Source organism: Phalaenopsis equestris, unplaced genomic scaffold (genome assembly GCF_001263595.1).
Source record: "Phalaenopsis equestris unplaced genomic scaffold, ASM126359v1 Scaffold001079, whole genome shotgun sequence".
NCBI classification, from domain to species: Eukaryota; Viridiplantae; Streptophyta; class Magnoliopsida; order Asparagales; family Orchidaceae; genus Phalaenopsis; species Phalaenopsis equestris.
In genome coordinates this window covers 311684-333734 of record NW_018165518.1, presented here as the reverse complement: position 1 = coordinate 333734, position 22051 = coordinate 311684, and the positions used below count along the sequence as shown (strand labels likewise).

Sequence of the window (22051 nt, the reverse complement as noted above, 5' to 3'; positions counted from 1 at the left end):
CTTGCCTTGTTATTGCATGCTATGTTTTGTTCTATATTCTCAAATCATCAATGTCTAATATTTAAATAGTTTATTTTTAATAAGTGCTGCTCTTAAACATCTTCTAATATCTCTCTCCATACTTTTTATTTTTCTTACAAGCCCATCCTATCATTTATATTTATGTTATGCTCAACTTAGTTTTCAATAAGTTGTTCGCTATCCAACACTCAGGTACACTAGCATGTTTAATCTATTTGTAAATTTTTAAATACATCCGAAACTTGATTTAAAATTGTATAATATGTGACTCGCCTCAACGCTTTTTTTAAAAAATTGCAATGAGATTTACACCTCATTGGCTACTACATGTGACTTTTGTATCACAATATGAGGCCCCAATCTAAAACCTCTTAGGTGACTTTTTTGTTTGGATTTAATTCTTTTGGAGATTGTTTTTTTCTTGGAATTTTTTTTGGGGCATTATATTCTTCATTTTTTTCAAGTGATGTGTCTGTAACTTGATTAGGAACAATAGAGGATTCTTCTGGACATTCGTTCTTCATTGATATGGTCCTGAAAATGTGTTTCCTCTCAGCTGTCTCCTTTAATCTTTTGATTTACTCATCTCTTATGACTTTCAAATTCTCTTATTGATCTTTCAAGAACATCTAGGAATTTTAGATCAGTGTCACCTATGCATTTGTTTCTCCACTCTCTTATCCTTTACATAAATTGTTGGAATTTTGAAATATTGTTCGAAGCTTGCATAATTTATTTCATGTTTAAATGAACTAAAAAAAGAGTTTTTATTTTTTACAAGCTTCAAATCTTCAATATGAAAGAAAACAATATTGTGATACCGAGGTTTTACCAAACACGAAGGGAAAAATAAATATTATTCCTTATTCCAAATAGGTAATTATAATAAAACACAACACAAAATTGAAATTGTAATAAAACACGACACACAACACTAGAGTTGGGTGGATTCTGGGTGGAGGAGTGGAGTGTAGGTGGTTCAGAAGGTGGTGGCAAGTGGGGAGGGGAGAGAAAACAACAAGTGGCAGTTCTGGATGCGTGGCAACAAGTATGGAATGGATTAGGTGACGGATCAATACAACTCTAGGCAACTGTATTAGGGTGATGGCAAAACTGGAAGGGGAAGAAGTTGACTGAGATGGATGGAAGGTACGTTGGAGCATGGTGGTTGCTGCAGACAGTGGTTTTGGTTAGCTATAATTTATTTCATGTTTAAATGAACAAGGTTAGAGAGAAATTATAAATATTATTGCTGACTTCAAATCAGAAATTATAACAAAATACGACAAAAGTTGAAACAACTTTTAAAACAGTAATTAATCACAACACACAACACTAGACTCGGGTGGAGAGGTGGAGTGTAGGTGTTTCGGAAGGTGCTGTCAAGTGGGGAGGGGGGAGAACACAATAGGTGGCATTCTAGATGTAGCATCAAGTATGGAGTAGAGTAAGTGACGAATTAATACAATACCAGGCGACTGTATTAGTGCGAAAACAAGACTGGAAGGGCAAGAAGGTGGCTAAGATGGTTGGAAGATACGTTGGATGATAGAGGTTGTGGTAGATAGTGGTTTTGGGCAGCTGTTCTGGAGCGACAACAAGGTTAGAGAGAAGAAAGGTATAGGGAGGTGATACCCGAGCTAACTCAAACAACAATAGGAAAGCAAATATTATTAATGAAAAATAACCTGATTATTACGATCTAACACACTTAAAAGAAAAAAAAAATAACAACAGAAATGAAAGAACGCAACTACAGTGTATCCCAAAGGTGGTGGTCGGTGAGATGGGTGGAAGCTGGGAGGCGGGGCTGCTGTGGGATGGCGGCCAGCTGAGAGAGATTACTGAAGGGAGTGGCAGGGATGTGTTTGGCTGGCTTGTAGAAGGGAAGGTAAGATGGGGATGCAGGAAGAATTAGGGCATGTTAGGCTATAGATGCAAGTAAAATGGGGTGCTGAGGGGGTGTGGGAACAACAGTCAATGGGAAGAGGGATTCTGGTGGCTGGACAGTGGTAAGACGGCTAGTAGATGGTTGCTGGAAGGGTAGAGGAGGCAGGGTGACAAGGGGTGACTGGCATGGAAACATTCATAGGGCTATTTCTGGGTGTTCTACAACAAGTATGGCGATTGTGATAGCGGAGGGGAGTTTGTAGAGAATGGAAAAAATGAGGATAATCATCACCTGGAACAAGATACAGTTGGAACACCACTCGCCCTTAGATACAGTCCTAGAAGGGAAAACCTTGAGTAGAAAACACAATGAAAGTTTGACTTAATACACGAAAAAGCAACATATATAATACTAGGGTAACTAAAGAGTGACCCCGTAGGGTGGAAGGTTAGATGAAGGGTAAACACCACATCGAGAACGAAATAAACTCAAAGCACCATTTAGACCCTTAGATACAACCTTAGAAGGGAAAAGGGAGATGCTGACGGCTGTCCCAAAACAAGCACAACAAAACCTAAACTTAAAACGTCACAAATGCAAATATATAATACTAGGATGACTAAGAGTGGGCCCACACCTTTAGGGGACACTTTCTAGAGCTAAGGGGGCCGCTTACCCCTCCCAAATCTTGAACCAAATTGGTTCAGCATTTCCCCAAGCACCCGGTGTGAGTCTTTCGAGATTGGGGGAGCTTCAACCTCATTTGTCGAAGCTTCAACCTCATTTGTCGAAGCTTCTATATCTTCATACTATGAAGCCAGGTTGATCACGTTGAAAGTGATGTGAATGTTATAATCTCCCGGGTTGGAGGGTCTTCAATTGCGCCTCTAGGCGCATCTAGATCCCGCCTTTTGATGCAATATCCGCCAAATTGCCTGAGAAGGGTTCCCAAATTGCAAGTAACAAACTCTGCTTGTCCAACCAGTTGTGGGTACGTTGTTGAACCGAACTGGAATTTCACCTCAAGTGCAATCTGCAAAATCCTCCAATTGTAGCCCAAGTTTAGCTCATTCCTCTCTGAAGTGAAGACAGATTGAATCTCCCCTAATGGTGATTGCCTTGGTGGTAAGTCGTCGATCAATATATTTTGAAACTCTTTTCGTAGTGGTTGCTTTGTGCTTGATATTGGCTCTTCTGTCTCACTACCCTCTAATATCACTAAAATTGATCCCATTAGCGCCTCTTCGTTGGCAAGAACACCTAGAATTTTGGACTCAGTTGAAGTTAGGATAACTATGCGCTTTCCATCCTTGGTAAATGAGTCGGTGTTCTCAAACCAATCATGTTGTGCAATCAAACTGTCATGGTTTTCCCAATAGCATGTGACAAACATCCATGGGCACAACATCACACCACATCAGATATTGCAATCGGTCTCCAATAGAAAGCTTTATAGTGCATCTCTTGCCAATGCTAACCCCATTCTCTTTTTTCAACCAAGTCAGGAATTATGATCCTGAATGTCTTTTAGTAGTGAGGCTCAACTTTTCCACCATCTATGTAGAGGTCATATTCTTACTACCACCTCCATTTATGATAAGGCTGCAAATCTTTCCCTTCGCGGTATAATGAGTATAATAGATGTAGTGGCGAAGCCACCACTGCTCACTTGTAGCCTTAACATGAAGGACCCTTTGAATCACAAGCATCTCACACATCAAATGGAGCTGATATTGTCACCCATCCTCATTATCTTTTGTCTATAACACCACTGTCAACTTATTTTACTGCTCCCTGCTCAGTGAAAGATACAACTCTGATAGTAGGGCAACTGGAGGTTATGCATCCAAACCCATGACATCCGAAATACTTATTTGCGGGCACTATTCTGGGTGTACTATTTTTCTCGGGCTTCTTCTCACTCCAGTTAACTCTGTCATCTTTCTGGATAGTTTTCACACATTTTTAAGGTGTACTTCTTCTGGCTCCTATTGTGGGCGACCGTCTGAATGAAGGCCGGGTTCTGATCTACTTCTATTGTTTCTTCACCTTCAGTTTCAAGGTTCGAACACCACTCAATGACTGATATGATTGTAGCGGGACAACATTGCTGATGGTTGACTTTAGGCCTCCCAAATATCTGGCGATAGTGTACTCTGGCTTTGACAGCTCACATTTAAGTATGAACTGCTCAAACTCTGCTATGATTTCCTCCACTGACAATTCTCTCTGCTGAAGGTGATGGAGCTTCAAGAACATGTCCTAGCGGTAGTGCGATGGTAGATACTTTTTCTGCATCTTCTTATTCATCTTCTCCCAAGTGGCGATCTTGATCCGAATTTCTCTCTCTCTTCAGATTTTCCCACAAAGATACATTCTTCTCCAGATTTATGGCAACAAACTTCACTCTCCTATCGGCCGACATCTCATTGTACTAAAAAATTTTCTTAGCGGTTTGTAACCACTCAATGAAATCATTTAGATTCATTTTTCCTCGAATTCTAGTAAGTCTAACTTCACTTTTAGGTCTCCCTGTTCTCCAAAACTTACTCCATCCCTCAATCTCTTATGACATTGAATCTTGAATCGTCATGGCCTATCATCCCCTTCACTGGAATCATCTCTATGGGAGGGGTTCGGATTTTCCTCCCTCTCTCCTCTTCGAATCTCCCAATCACAATGGATGGTGATCTCTCAATGGATCCTTTTCTCAATTTCAGCAAGCCTTTGTTGAATTCACCAGATTTTCCGCTGCATTTCTTCCATGGTAAGTTCCTACAAGGCTTACGACACTTGTCTCTCCTCTATGATATAGCTAGGGTTTAGGGTTGGCAAGTGAAATGGGTGTATGAAGCCGATTTGGGGTGGGAAAAAAAGTTTGGGTTGTTGATTTGAAAAATCAACAAGGGGGAATAATTTTTGGGTTGAGTTTGGGTTAGGTATTGTGGATTTTGGTAACCGTAGGATATGACTAGGATTATACTCGATATAATACCAAATGATACCGACCTTTAACCAAACACTAAGAGAAAGATAAATATTATTACTGACTTCAAATAAAAAATTACAACAAAACATAATGAAAATATGAAATTGTAACAAACATGACACAACACTAGACTTAGTTGGATTCCAAGTGGTGGGGTGTAGACTAGGTGGTTCGGAAGGTGGTGCCAAGTGGGGAGGGGGGAGAACACAGCAGGCGGCTATTCTGGATGGGCGACAACAAGTATGAAAGGGAGCAGGTGATGAAATACAACACTAGATGGTTGTATTAGGGCAACAACAATGCTGGAAAATGAAGCAAGTGGTAGGGAAGGCTGGAAGGTCAGTTGAAGGATAGCAGTTGCAACAAACAGTGGTTTGGGGCGGTTGTTTTGGCGCGACAATAAGATTGGAAAGAAGAAAGGTGCAGAGAGATGATGTAGGGACGGATGGGGAAGGTTAGAGGAAGGATAAACACCAAATCGGGATTGAAATACAACTAGAGCAACTCGAACCCTTGGATACAACCCTAAAAGGGAAATGCTGACGACGGTCTTGAAACAAACAAAGCAAAACCTAACCCTAAAAATCACAAAAACAAATATATATAGCATTGCAGGTCTCACCATCATCTTATAAAATTTTCCTTTAAGTTTAAGCGGTGTTTTTCTATCACACAATAGGCCCATGCATTCCTCCACTTTAACTAGCTAACTTGAATTCTACAAATAACATCCCCATCTATAATGTCATCAATTTTAACAATAGACCCGAGATATCTAAAATGCTCACACCTTTTAATGATTTGATCACCCATAGTTACAACTGAGCTGCTACTAAAATTACATTCCATGTATTTAGTTTTATATTTACTCCAACGAAGGCTTTTAGACTCCAATGTAAACCTCCATAATTCAAGTTTTTCTGAACTCTTTCTCTAGACTAATCTACAAGAAGGATATCTTCAACGAAAAGCATACACCAATGTACACCCTCCTGTAAATGTCCAGTAAGAGTATCCATAGCTAAAGCAAAAAATATATGGGCTTAAAGCCGATCCCTATGCTATAATTGAAATAGGAAAATACTTGGTCAATCCTCCTTCTAATCAAACATAAATAACAACTCTATTGTACATATCTGTAATGACTTGAATATAAGTCATATCAACACCTTTCTTCTGTAGAACACTCTAAAGGACTTCTCTTGAAACGTTATCATAAGTTTTTTCAAAATCAATAAAAATCATATATAGTTCTCCTTTCTCTGTAGTTCTCTATCAAACCTCCTAATAAATGTATAGCTTTCATAGTAAACCCACCCGACATAAATCCAAACTGATTATGAAAAATCTTTGTATTACATCTTATGCTATGTTCAATTACTCACACATCAACTTAATTCATTTATAATCTGCAGTCTTGTGCATCCCCTTTATTTTTAAAAATGAGTGCCAAAATACTCTTCCTCCACTCATACAAATTATTAGCTTTTAAAATAATATTAAAGAGTTTAGTAAGCCTAGAAACTGTCAAATCTCCTGAATATTTCGACACTTCAATTAGTACATCATCAGGTGCTACTAATTTTCCACCCTTGATTTTCTTAAAAATCTCATCGACTTCTTTTTTTTTACTAATATAACAGCAAAAATACAATGTTTTATTATTATTAACGGTATTAAGATCACTTAATCGTATTTTCAAAAACTTCATTGACATGTTTATCAAAATAACTCACACACATTTTTTGAATATCTTCCTCTAAGAAAAGTACATTTTGATTTTTATCTTTAATGCACTTTACTTAAATTAAATTTTTACTTTTATTTTCTCTTTATTTGACTAGTTTATACAAATATTTTTCACCCTCTTTAGTATATTATAAATATCACTAAAGTAGAACTTTTAGCTTCACAAATTGTTATCTTAGATTCTCTAAGAGACACTTTATATTTTTCCCAGTTTTCTAAGCTTTTACATTTAAACAAATGTTCATAACACAACTTCTTATAATTTATCATTTTTTGCACATTATTATTTCATCACCACTATTTTATTTATAATTTTTTTTCTTCTTTTGAATCTCCAAGTATATCTTTTGTTACTTGTTTAATAATATTTATTACTTTATCCCACATAGAGTTCGCTTATTCATGAGCATCCCAAATTTTGAAATCCTAAAGTTTACTTATAAAAAAAATTTTATTTGTGAATTTTAGGCGCCCCCATATAATTCTAAGACAATATTTCATTGTATTATTTATCTTACAACTCCTCATGTTCAAATCCATAACTAATAATTGATATTGAGTACTTAAACTTTTACTTGGAATGACCTTATTATCTTTACATTCTCGACGTTCTCTTTTTTTCATAAGAGAATAGTTAATGTGTTTTATTAATTTCAGTCATATAACTAATAATATGTTCATATCTTTTCTTAAATAAACTATTAGCAATAACAAAATCATACACTAAAACAAAGTATAATGTGGTTCTACCTTTTTCATTAATTACTAATTATAACAGGAAAATGTACAGTTCGTTTTTACTATTTTTTTATGCATTGTATGCTGTAGGTAATTCTATATATGGATGGCATGCCTATAGCACTTTGAGAATTAAGAAAAATGACTTTAGTAGATGTGGAGCTATCTGTTAACAAGGCCCGTTCCATGAAATTCTTCTTTCAGATGTACCTATTTTCTTGTTGCTATTAGTTATGTTGAACTCTTTTTATCAACCTATACTTCATCCAGATTAGATGTCTTGTTGATATTTCATTGCGTTTTAAAATTTCCATTGATTAGCTGCTGTGCTTCTGCATGATGTTAATGGTGAGTAGTAGACTAGTAGTGTCACCAGCATGTCTGAGTGCTGAAGTGTGTTATTTCAAATATTAACCATATATACATATCGCAACAACTTTTTATGCTTAGTGGCGAACCTTTTATTTTCAGAATAGTTTTCATTGTTCTATTAACCATTTTAGAAATTGTTTTTTGTTTGCATTGTTTTGGGATATATAATCCTACTTCATGTTTCATTGATCAACCTTTTATACTTCACATCTATCTTAAAATATAAAAAATTTAGGCTAAGAAGTTGATATCTACTGCTTGCAGGTTCTTTATTTCAGCTAGAATTTATCCACAGATTGGAGGTGCCTTCTGGTATGAGCTCATTTCCTCCCTATGGTGGCCGTGTTATTTTTTTTAGAGCTATTTTATCTCTTTATTTTAATTACTGGTAAATTTGAGCATCTATCATGCGTGTAGTATAATTCTTCTGATAGTTCAAATCCCAAAATTGTCTCCCGTCAATTCATTTGTGACCAATTTAGCAAAAAAAAAAATATATTTCAATTTAATTTCTTAAGTTTATAAAATTAATCAAAAATGATCTCTCATTTAGAAGTTATGATACAAAGTTGATCTTATTTTAATCGATCATACAAATCAATTCCAGATTCCAGTTTAGTTCTAGTGTGACCATTTTGGATCAATTTAGATAATCAAGGGACTAAATTGGCGATATGTGATAGTCTGAGACTAAATTAACGACATATGAATAGTCAAAAGACTATTTTGAACTTAAACCCTTATTGTTAATTTTCTTTTTTAGATTGTAAATCAGTATATATTAATTTATATTTCAAAAATGTCAAAATGTTATTTTTTACTTGATTTATTATCAACATGTTCCATAGGCTTTTTCCTGCTCGATAAACTGAGATGATGTAAACAAAAAAAGGGTGGATGCTAACCTCTATCGAAATGAATATGTTTATGTAATTAGAGTATTTACATTCTGTACAGCGAAATGTTATTGTTCTTCTTGCCATGCTAGTCATCCTAACTCATTATCAGCATAAATGATGATCTACTTTGCGTTGAATTCAGCTTTTTAGTGCATCAATAATAACATAGCAAGATGTTTCTTATGAGGATTTTTTATTGTTTTTGATCTATAGCAGATAGCTACATTTAGGTAATTAAGTTATTGCTAGTATAACACATGCATTTTGAGATTTGTTAGAACAATTAAGTTAATTCATTATCATATAAAAATTAATAAATAGCGTCAAATGTTTCTAATAATAATCTAAATTTCATATTAAAAAAGGACATGTATAGTTTCTCATGTGAATTGATGCAATCTAGTAGTTACCAGTAGATTGTAAAATGCAAATACTTGGGGCACAGAGCTCCTGCCAATGTAAGATCTGGGGAGGGGTTGATGTATACATCTTTTCCTTGCATTTGTAGAAGGTTATGTTAATGAATTGAACTTGGAAAACCCATCCTACATCAGAGGCAATTTAAACACCACTTCAAGCCCACATTCAGTTACCATCACACTGATGTTGCCATCCGGTTTGCATTGAGAAAGGTTGTCATCAGCACCACCTCTTATATTATAGACTTTCATAGTTGAGCATAATCTTGCATACTTTCTCTCTTGAGTAGACTTATGATCTGACCTTTTGAATGACTAGCGGGTAGGAATGTTTAGGTTGAGTCAACCTTTAAGTGTCTTGAGTTCAATAGGAACTAATTGTTGCAGTTGCGCGAATAACACCACAGACGTGCAAATAATGCCGCAGGTGCACCTATGATGTTTGGGGCGCGGTTTAGAGGGAGCCACGGCCTTCTCCTATGATGTCCTTCCTTCTGGAATGAAAGGGCTTCTCCCGTGATGTCCTTCGTTTGGACCCAACCGATTCAGACCTGGGAGGGCCGATCGGCTCTCCTATGAGGGATTGGCACCTTCTTTCCATAGGGGATCTAATTCTAGTTATTTCAGTGGTAGCCATCTAGGATGTAAACTATTAATCAAGATATCTTACAAGTTGTACAACAAGGGCTGTTTTTTATTTTTTCGGATATCGGCTCCTCATGCTCATTACCTTATAGGATAACCAATGCTAGTCTTGTTGGAATGGGCTCAGCTTGAATCACTAGCGTCTCCTCTTGTCGATTGTCAGCTATTACTCCTCTTCGACATCTTCATCCTCTCCTATATCACTGAACATTTCTTCAACTGCTTCTTGTTCAGTGAAAGATATCATTTTATTGTATGGGCAATTTGATGTAATGTGCTTAAACTCGTGGCAATTGAAACACTTCTTGGCTGGGACAGATTTGAGAGTGTTGGTGGGATTTTCATTTTCTCACTCTAGACCAATTTCTACACTAGCGCAGGGTTGACTTGGATGCTTTATTGGGTTTACTTTTTTTGCTTGATCTTGGGGTTGAAGTTTACATGTAAGGTATGGTGGTCACCTATGACATTATTGTTCCACATTCAAAGCTAGGGTATGTACATCGAGTGGGGACCAATACGGATGCAACTGCATCAAATTACTAAGACTACCTCAATCCTCTAAGATACCTTGCTACTATATGCTTGTCTAGTTCCACCAACTCATATTTCAATATAAGCTAATCAAATTCAATTGTGTACTCCACTCCAGACTCTCTGACTCGGTGGTGAAGTTTTATGAACATATATTGTCGGTAATGCAGGGGAAGGTATTTGCGTTGCGTATTATTTTTCATCTTAGACCAGGCGGTGATCTTATTTTTCTCTTTACACTAGGGAAGTCGCTTCAGGTTCTCCCGTCCTAATGAAGAGTTCTTTCTGGGCTTGATGGTTGCTAATTTAACTCTCGTTCCAGGGAATGTTTTTGTACTCAGATACTCAATAAATTAGTTCAGATTCATGTGATTGCCAAAATTTGGTTAATCTACCTTTACTCTAAGATCTTGGCTTCTCCCTTATTCCATATCAAATCGTCAAGGTATTGGTTCTTCCTCATTGGAAACTATCTGGTCAAAGGGATTTACTTCCTCAGCTAGATCTGGCGAGTCAACATTATGGTTATGGGTGACTTCTCTGGGCTGTCTTCTCTCAAAGATGACAAACATTTGTTTCAATTAAAGGATTATTCATTGCATATCCTCCATTGTAAGCTTCTGGACACATCTTTGTAGATTTTTCATAAGTGAGATTGTTTTTTTTCTCTCGATCAAGTTTTCGATAGGTGTATGGTTATTAGATAAAAAGTTTGTTGAAGTTTAGGATTATGGTAGTAGGTGTTGGGGCAGATTTTTGGTGAAGGTAGAAATGTTAGATTTTGAAAATTTAGGGTTAGGGTTACAAATTGCGGTGAGAATGATGGAGATTTTTTTTTTTTTATATTTTGGATTTGGGGCAGAAAAGATAAATTCCTAAAAATTTTGTGTTTGTTGGGCCTTGATATCAGTTAATACCGTTCTAGGGATCTTAGAAGGTGTTTACGAAGTAGATTTGTGGGGAGACACTTTTGGAATGGTACAAGAAGAAGAATAGGGGTCGTCGATGGCATTTAGATGGGGAGAGGAGATAAAACCTGTTGATGGACAGCATGTTGGAGGAGTTTGGCTGCTGACCGGACTGAAAAAAATGACCGAACGATGAAACGGTGACGGAAACCCACGCCTGGTTCCTGAGCAAGATACAAATACACCACTTGCAAAATGAATGATACAACACTCCGAACAATATAAAACAAAGAAAAGTTTCTCAAATTCATAAAGTCAACAAAACTAAAATACAATCAGCTGCCATACAATACATTTAAGTCTTCTAATATGAAATGAGTTAATTATAAAATAGGAAATCTGTAATAACAAAAAAAGAATAAAAATATGTGGAATTAATCCTGGCTTGCGGACTGTTTGCTGCGATCCCGTGCAGTCCCGCGATCCTTTTGATCGCTGTCACGTGGCTTGAACGCCCGCATCAGAACTTGAAATGAGGGAATGCTTATGTATTTAGCTTAACGTCTGTTAATACATATATAATTTGCTACAGAATCGCTGCTCTTTGTTTTCATCACTTCCACTCCATGCCCGCTTAGTGGGAAAAAAAGAGAGTTGACTACAGTGCATTAGTTCTGCTACAGTTGTTCTGAATTTTAAGTAGTGATATTAAATTTAGGGGCTCCCTGGCGATGGATTTAACCCATGATTTAAGCAGAATGCTGCCAGACAATCATTTTGGATAAAATAAATCCTTGGATGCCGTAAATCCGGATTCCTCAGATTTCGGCTGTAAATCCCGTAAATCTTAAATTCTAAGAATTGGTAGATTAAATTCATGGGGCTTGGGATTTAACTTCGCGGGCTTTCGACTGTCTCCAATAGCCATATCGACTTCTTCAATCCTTGCAGAAATTGCCAGCAGTTCTATTGGATTTACAAGATTTAGTAAATTCTTTGACAAATTTTCAAATTTAACCCATTCAAGATTTAGTAACTCTAGATTTACTGGATTTACTAAATCCTAACACCTTAAATCTCATATGTTGCTAGACAACACCTTAATTTCAGGATTACTAACTAAATTATTAACATATTTTATGAAAGATAAAATATTTAGCTTTATATGTTATTAAATTTAAGACGACATTTCTTAAACAAGACATTTATTTGATTGAAATTTTTGTTAACAAATGATGATTATTTAATGTTTTTACTTCATTATTGCTTGCAGGTGTTTCTCATTGGGAGAATGACAAAGAAGCAGCTACACTTCGACTTGGATTTGTATATTTCAAATTTTTTATCTACAGGCTGTTCATTACGTTTCATGTCTTTTATTTCCGCTGCCTATTTTTTGAAGGCACGTTTTACTTTTCTGAATAGTGCTACCAGATTAAACTTTTTCTCCTTTCAAATAAAGTTAAGATGATCAAACTTTATTTACTGTCTTCTTCTTGTATTCAATCAATGGCTCGCTTTTCTACTACATTTTTTTTTATTTGTTATGACACAATGGAATCGAGTTGGAAAGTGGGTTGTGGTTATGAAGAGCTAGCACTATCAAACAAATTAAATATGGCATCGAAAGGAAATAAAGATGGTATGCCATCACACTTTGTTCTTTAGTATTGAATTTTCATTTTCACTGAAAGTTATATTTTTTATGTAACTTGATGTAGATATATTGACGCGCAAGCGGTCCAGTTGCTCTCGACATGAGAGTTTCAGGAAAAAAGTCGTGGCCCAGCTAACGCTCCTTGACCAAATCGGTCCAAGTTGTGTCCCTGTTGTGGAGTTGGTCTGTCATCTTGAGCCACTCTTCGTTATCCTATTATCATATATTTATTTATGGAGGAGACTAGGGTTAGTTTTTCATGAGTTTTTTATCAGGGCAACCATCGACGTTCAGATTTCCTCTTCTAGGGTTGTATTTGAAGGCGAGAAGGTGTTCCGACTGTAACTCATCATAAGGTGATATTTATCCATCGTTGCCTGTTTCCCACAGCCCCTCCTCCGTTGTTGCAGTCATAGTGGTTGCCACCGATACCCGGAAATAGCTTCTTTGTTGTTTTTTTTGCAGCCGACCATTGCTCCTAAACCCCTCCATCTCTCTGCCAGCCCTTCCAACCATCTTCAGCTTGTTGTCGGCCCCTCCCGCCACCAACCTACTTGCTGCCACCCCTTCCAACCACTTCGAACCTATTGTTGCCCTCTTCCAGCCATCTCCAGCTTGTTGTCGGCCCCTCAACCCACCTACCTACTTGTTGTCGTCCGCTTCCAGCCACCTCCAACCAGCTATCACCTTCCCCTCCGGCCACCTACCAACCTGTGCCGCCCTCTTCCAGCCGCCTCCAACCCGTTGCCGCCCTCTTCCAGCCGCCTTCAACCCGTTGCCGCCCTCTTCTAGCCACCTCCAATTTGTTGCCGCCTCTTACAACCACCTCGCCACCTCCAATTTGTTGCCGCCTCTTACAACCACCTCCAACTTGTTGCCACCTCTTACAACCACCTCCCACTTACTACCATAGTCTTCTTGCTGGCTCCACCTCCCCAAAGACCTCGCTGTTGTTCGCCACCCAACCCCGCTTTAGTTATTATCTCTTCGTAAACTGCAACACCACCGCTTTCGACACAAACCTAGTTGAGTTTGTGCTGAGTATTTATTATTTCCTAGTTCCAAGTGTCTATGATAATAACCTCTATTTTCTTTCAATAATAATGTTTGCTTTCCCTATTGGGTCTAACTCTGGTATCATGTGGTATCAGAGCTAGCTTAAACCTAGTCCCATCCTAGGGTTTCTAGCATCTCCCATATCATCCACGACCCCCATCACTACCCCTACCTGCACCCAAAACAACTTCCACCCTACCTACACCCTAAACAACTTCCACCCTCCTGCACCCAAAACCGAATCATACCGCTGAGTCAGCAATTGTCATAGTTTGATCAACAATTCACCAGAAAGAGACACAGTGACAACCCCGCTGAGTGTTACAGAGGGTCGATGAAATTGAGGAAATGACCCAAGGAGAGGTCACCTACGAGCGTGATAATGAGATCCGAAGAAAGGAGAGGAAGGAACATCTAAGTCCTTTCCGCTGGGATGATTCCAACGGAAAAGAAGGCAGATCATAACTCTTTGGGATACGGTATTAGAGAAGGTCGAGAGATGAAGTGATAGTTAGAGGTCTCATAAGTAAAGAACCTATACTCTGAAGGTTTGACCTGAAATATCTAAGAAGCCAGAATTCTGAAGGTTAGACCTGAAGGTTTGACATCTGCTTGGACTCGGACGAGTTCATCGAGTGGCTCCCATTCTGTGGACCTTTTCACATCTCACAAAACAGAATGGTGAAACTAGATGCTAGCAAGTTAAAGAAGAGTGGATTGTTTTGATGGTAAAATTTGATGGACCTACGTCAGCGTGGGGGAAAAGACAAGATCACTACTTGGTCTAAGATGAAACGTGAGATGCAATGTTTGTATCTATCAGCTCACTAAAGATTGGATGTTCAGACCCTTCTCCAAATGTGGAGAATCCACATAACCGGGAGACCATCACATCTTGCAGGCAATGTTCAACCCAGGATCTTACAACTAGAGTACACCAAGGAAAACATCCAAGTTTACGTTGCCTGATGGAAAATTGATTCATAGTGGAGAACTAGTGGAACCATCCACATTTCTAAATGTCTCAGTCAAAAAATGTGTTAAGTGACATAGGTTTGGGCATAATGAATCAGATTGCACAATTAGTAGAATGATGTCTTTCTCCGACTAAGGAGCGATTGAAGAAATAAACTGTGATCCAAGATAATAAGATTTCAGATAGGATTCTCAACCTTCAACTAACGAGGAAAAGACTTCATCAATTTCAGTTGAACACAGGAGATAAATTTCAGTTTAGTTAATGTTACAAGGCGCCTAGCCTAGAAACAAATTTGTCTTTTGTATGCCTAATGACAATTTAGTATTTTATTATTATTTTTTTTGGCTATAAATATGCTTGTTATGTTTAGGTTAGGTTTATGCATGAGATTGAGTTGTAAGTTTTTAGGTTTAGGTTTGGGAGAGACTTTCTACCTCTTGAATTGTAGGAATTGGGGGAGACCGTCTACATCTCGAATTGTAGGTGTTTATGTTTGTATTCTTGTTGAGTTGTTTGAATTTTTACAAAAAACTATGTGTTTGCTCTAATTTTTGTGGAAAAGTTGCCTATTTTGACGTCGGATTATATCAAATTGGAATCAGAGCACGATTTTGGGGAGGTCACGACGGAATCACAGTAGGTGTGTGAAATAGTTATTGTCGGCATGAGAAATAGAAGAAAAGCATCGATGGGATCCCTTTGTGATCGAACCACGCGATAATCGCTAGTTTGGTGATAAAAAAAATTCTAAAAACGATGACAACATAAACAATAGATGATTTAGAGAAAAATTTGAAGGAAGAGGTCGGCCAAATCAGATCGAGAATGAAAGAAAGGTTTGCCACTATAGATGATAGACTTTCTTCCATGGAGAACTGACTAGAAGATCGATTTGAGAGCAGGGGGAAATTTGAGAGATGTTGCAGAGGCTCATTGAGATGCAATTCAAGAACCCACCGACAACTCAATGTGCAAATTCTAACCAATGGGTGATTGGAAAATCCGTTGCAAGATCGAAAGGAAAAGAGATCGAAGGTGAGGAACATGAGGAGTAAAACATCCACCATCATGAACATTGTCTCAGAGCCTTGATTAGGGGTGGATTAGAGATTTTTAACGGAGGTGGTTGGGCTAGAACATGGAGAAGAGATTATGTAAGATATGTGGAGGAGCACGAAGAAGAAGAGAGAGAAGCAGGGAGAGGATATGACTACAAGCGAAGGAAGGAGTTTTATCCTCGATACATGGGGGGAAATAACGAAGGAAGAGGAAGTTGTGGTGGAGCTGTTAGAATTAGAAAGTTGAAGATTTCAATCTTCAAAAAGGAAGGCGCACATGAGTGTGTGTATCCTGCAGAGCAATACTTCGCGGTGAATGGGTTAGATGGGGAGGAGAAACTCATGACGGCAGGATTATGTTTGGACGGAAAAGTCTTAGCATGGTTTCAGTGGAGGGAGGCTAGATATTCGATTCGTTCGTGGGATGAATTTAAGAATTGTTTGTTGGAACGTTTCTAAGTCATTCGAGAAGAAGACCTACATGAGCAATTCTATGCCTTGACTTAGGAGGAGACGATCATGAAATATAGGGAGAGATTTGAATTATTGTTGAGACAACTGTGGGGGATTTCTGAAGCAGCTGGAGGGGAATTTTATGAAGGGCTTAAAGCCCGACATATGAGGTACACTTCGGCTACTAAGGCCACGGGGATTGAGGGAGATGATGAAGCTAGCCTAAATGGTGGAAGACAGAATCAGTTGAAGAAAACCAACGGGAGCAACACAGACGGAGCGTCGTACAAAACTGCTACAACCATGACAATGCCAAATATTCAGACATTGGAAGTTCATAGGAAGACTGCAAGGGATACGAATAATGGACCACGACCGAGAGCGTTAGTCAAGCGCCTTACAGAGATAGAGATTCGAGAGAAACAAGCCAATGGGTTATGTTTTCGGTGTGATGTGAAGTTTACTCCAGACACCATTGTAAGGATTGAAAATTACAAATTATCATAGTGCAGAATGAGGAAGCAGGGAATAAAGAAATAGAGACAACTGTGGAGGAGGAGAAATACTCATTTTTTTCCCATTTTGAGGACAAGGTGTCTTTTGGGGTGAGCAGTATTGTTACGAGGGCACCTAGCCTAAGAGAAAATTTATATTTTGTACGCCTAAGGACAATTTAGTCTTTTATTATTATTATTATTATTTTTTGTTGGGTATAAATATGTTTGTTATGTCTATGGTTAGGTTTATACATTAGATTGAGTTGTAAGTCTTTAGGTATAGGGTTTGGGAGAGATTTCCTACCTCGAATTGTAGGAATAGAGAGAGGCTACCTATCTTTCGAATTATAGGTATTTATCTTTGTATTTTTGTTGAGTTGTTTGAATTATTACAAAAAGTTATGTGTTTGCTCTAATTTTTGTAGAAATGTATGCCAATTTTGACGTCTAATTATGTGTTTGCTCTATTTTTGTTGAGTTATTTGAATTATTACAAAAAGTTATGTGTTTGCTTTATTTTTTGTAGAAATGTATGCCGATTTTGACGTCGAATCGTATCAGTTAACAATTGCGGTTCCTAAAGGTAGTGAACTAGAGGTAATGGGTGTTCATTTTATAGTATTTGGTTGTGGTGCCTCGGACTATCTTTTGGCAAACATTGAGAAGATCATCGACATGACTGACATTAGATGTCCACAAGGGTTATGAGTTTGAGAAGTCGATACAATGCATGGGGCAATCTCAGATGAGGGGATTTCAAAATTTTTAGATATTTAACCTGCGTTTTGTTTGCCCTTGCTGCGGGAGGACTAGCATGTCAAAGATGAGACTCTTTTATGCCACTTCTGAAAGACTATATAGAGTTAATTAGGTGTTAAATTTGCTCAATAGTGTGTCCTTCGACAGATGATTGGGCAGGAGGGATGAACTACAACTTTGAAATATTTTTTTTGGAGCAGGGTGGGGAAGAAAATTCTTTAAGGGGATCCAGGTCCTATCAGAGAAGAAGATGAAGCCTCTCTTGAGTGTTTGTTAGTGAGAGTTGTTTAGTTTATCATAGATTTAATCTCAAAGTTGATTCCTCCTCACATACTTGTTTATCAGATACATCTGGTCGAGTATAGAGAATGAAAGAGACAAATTACATATCTAATGGCTCGAGAGTCACTTTTATGAAAATCTTAGTCGATATATAGTTGTAGCTCAAGTTGTGCCAAAATAGGAGATATACTTATTCTATCAAGATGTGCATTGAAATGACAATGCCTACATGATTGATTTACCAAAAAATTACGATATTTCCTCCACCTTTAACGTGGTAGATTTGACTCCACACTACAAGGACACAAACTTCAGTGAATGAGATTGAAGTTCCCCTGACCCCAGAAGACTGATGCGAGAGTGATCTTGTAGCTTCCGACGCGGGGGTTTCGTGAACAAAGCCGCAACTCTGCTAGTGTTCGTGGACCGAACTGGTCCAAGTTGGGTCCCTGTTCAGGAGTCGACCGGTTCTCTTGGACTACTCATAATTATCCTATTATTATATATCTATTTTCGGAGGAGTTTTGGGTTAGTTTTTTGTGAGTTTTCTGTCAAGACAGTCGGCTCATATATTTTTTTAAATCTAATCAATCGAAAAAAAAAAAAGTTGGACCAACATTTTCTGGCGACCCCGTTGGGGAACTTCTAGAGCTATATCTGAAGGCGAGAAGGTGCTCCGGTTGTAACTTGTTCTGATATAGTTTTTATCTATCATTCCCTACTTCCCACTGCCCCTCCTTTGTTGTTATCGCCATCGTGGTTGCTGCCGCCACCCGGAAAACATTGTTTTCCTGCAACCGGCCTTAGCTTCCAACCGCCTCCACCTCCCTGCCAGCCCTTCCAACCGCCTCCAGCCTACTTGCTGATGCCCCCTTCCTACTTGTTGTCGGCCCCTTCCAACTGCCTCCAGCCTACGTGCTGATGCCCCCTTCCTACTTGGTGCCACCCCCTTCCAGCCACCTCCAACTTGTCGCCACCCTCTTCCAGCTACCTCCAACTCAGTGCTGCCCTTTCCAGCCACCTCCCTCTTACTACCGCAACCTTTCTGCTGGCTCCACTGGCTCAAAAGCCTCGTTGTCGTCCACCACCCAACCCGTTTTAGTTATTATTTCTGCATAAACTACAGAATCACCACCTTTGATTTCAACCCTAGTTGAGCTCGTGCTGAGTTTTGTTATTTCCTAGTTCAAAGTGTCTCTGATTATAACTTCTATTTGCTTTCAGTAATAATATTTGTTTTCCTATTGTAGTTTGGGTTTAACTCCGGTATCATATAGTTTGATTATATTCATTGGAATGGTCGACTATTTTTTCATGTCTTGAATGTACTGATATCCATTTTTCTTTTAAACCTAGAAACAATGGGCAAAATGAATGCAGGGAGTTTTAATAGTGAAGAACTAGAGATAATCAATTGATTTTTTATAATGATGCCCTAACAAGGGTGTTATATGTCATATGATTATGGATAAATTAACAGCATCCTCCCAATAATGAAACACATGCAGAAAATATAAAATGATAGACCTTTTATTAAAAAAAAAAACAAAAACTAAATATATCGCTGTACGAGGTGAGACTGCGTTCATACCCTGCTTTATTTTTCTGTCATTTTCTTTTTGGTTTGTTTTTTTTTTTTTTTTTTTTTGGTGGCTTTCTGCTAATCCGTTGTGAGTAGAGTTTGGGGTTCTTTCTTCTACACAAATCAAAGCCCCCTAATTCTATGACTTCGTATTCATGGACCTGTATTGTGTACCCTTAATGATACGGGTTTCTCCAAGATCAATGGATGACTCAACTGAACTGGAGCCAAAAATATGAGTGGGGTATCCCATTTGATAAAACGACTGATTGGGCATTCTAACATCAAGACTGCAACTCCCTAAGTAGATGACCTTTGAAATCGATGTAGAGAGTCTATGTATATGCTGATTTTATTTAAGAAGCCATCAAATCCTCTTTTATTGGTCTATATTTTTTTTCTATCCGTTGGATGAAAATATACGTAAAAGTTTCACTTTTCTTGGATTAAAACTGTGAAAAGTATTGTATTAATTTTCTACTGTTATTTAATCTGAGGAGATAATCTATAATAATGCTTTCTATTGTGTTTTGGCAATTTATGACCGTGACAATGTTGATATTATTTTATATTTGTTGAAGTTTAATAATTTCTTCTCACTCTAATGTATTGTCTAGTTTAGGTCAAGCCGGAAGTAATCAGCTGGTCGCCTCGGATAATTCTTTTTCATAATTTCTTAAGCACCGAGGTATAAAAACTATTTTTTGTTGTTTTCTTCTTTGAAAGGATACTGCTTTTAGCTGCCAGGGCTTTTGTATTGCATTGCCTCATTTTTTGAAATATTAAGTGATCTGTTTTTGTAGCATTTGTCCAGCTGTATGTGATCTCTATTTCTAGTCTTTTATTTGGTTTCACTTATTTGGGGGACCAGTTTGCATTGATTTGGTAGGAAGTTTTTACATATTTATATTTTTCTGAGCTTGGTCATTGCTATCACGGTTCTAAATTTACATGATTGAATTGGCTTCACATCAGAGTCTGCTTACTCTCCTAAAAGATCAATAAAATAGGATTATATGTATAAAACCATATAATTTTGTTTTTTCATTGAAAAGGATAGTAGTTGTAAAACATTGCAAACAAGGACACTAGTTTAACCTACTTTACAAACAAGAACCAGCAACTTGGGCAAATTTGTTAGGGTTTTTGAAACATTGGTGTTGCTACTGACTTTATTAGCCAACCCTCATATTACTACTATAGCATACACAATTTGTATACTAGGATGCCTATCGTGGAAGTTCAATGGAATTTGATTCTCTGATTCTTAATGTTCCTCACCTCCTTCCTATCCGTGAAGAAATAAATGATCACGATGCTCTACAAAATGATGACTTTATGGGAACAGTCTGGGTGATGATGTTTAGGTTAATAAGATATTTGAGATTCTACTCACTAGATGTGGATATAATCAAAAAAATATGTTGTTCAATTTTACTAGGATTTAAGCAAAGTAGTCCAAACGAGACCTTTTTTTATCTCAAATGCTGTTCTCCTGTACTGTTGGATGGTTTTGCTTCTTGATAGTAGTATTTAATCTTTTGTATTTTGTGTAATTGGAATTCTTGATAATTACCCTTGTTGTATGCATATTATTATTTTGTTATGAAGTTACGCTGCCAAAAGGGAATTCACACAGTTCCATAACCTAAATTTCAAGAAGCACTACATATATTCTTTAGTTCAAAAGCCTTGACATATATGGCATAGTTGGTTTCCGTTGTTCGCAAAATAGGACTTTTTTTTTCTTACCTTATGTGCAAAGTTTTAAAATTGTTGTCCTTTTCATGGAAAGATTAAATTATAGACTTTTTACAGTTTACATTTCTACAAAACAACAAATGTTCGTCCTTGTGGATCTTAGACTCTTGCACCACGTGACTTTTGGTACATACTAAAAGCATTTTTAGCATTTGTTTTTAATGACCATGCTCAACAATTGGCATATTTCTCCATGATGTTCACATCCAAAAAGTTCAAGATGGCCACTCTGCTATAGGGTTATTGTTTTTTTTATTTGATCATAAAATCAGGTGTGCCTAGCACTCAGCTTTCTCTTAGTTAATTGCAACAGCTTAAATTGATTCACAGCTAGTTCTTTAATAATGTTATATTATCATTGGTAACATGTATAGTAGAACAGAGTTCACAATGAGTTTAAATCGAATGAATCATGCTTAATTCAAGTACTTTTTTTTTTTTTTTTTGCAATTATCGAATATGATTTGAAATGATTGTTGGTGTTGCTTTGAAACACATTGATTTGAAATCTTTAGATATCAAAGGAACTTGAGAATGATTTTGAGTGGGTTAGAAGTTATAGCTTACGTGTTTTTAAAATAGACGGCCATATGGCCTGAATTTATCCTATGCTAGCCCAATTGCAGATTCATTCCCTATGAAATTATCTTATATTTGTATAAAAAAACATCATAAATTACAAAACCTGAAAAATTTTTTGAATAAAAAAAAATATTCTAATTTTGCACTAAACGTCGAACAAAATTGGTTGTTTTGGTATTCCAAGGAACTGGAGAAAATGAAATGAGGCCATTTTTTTTCT

General features: G+C 37.3%; 1 protein-coding gene across 1 annotated transcript in view; it reads left to right on the top strand.

Moving 5' to 3' along the window:
• The window catches only part of LOC110033001 (prolyl 4-hydroxylase 1), a 38779-nt gene that overhangs the window by 1826 nt on the left and 14902 nt on the right, over window positions 1-22051 (top strand). The window contains exons 2-4 of the mRNA XM_020736821.1: window positions 8025-8072; window positions 12439-12491; window positions 20111-20176. Of these exons, the coding sequence (XP_020592480.1) occupies window positions 8025-8072; window positions 12439-12491; window positions 20111-20176 (167 nt within the window). The remainder of the gene's footprint in view (window positions 1-8024; window positions 8073-12438; window positions 12492-20110; window positions 20177-22051) is intronic.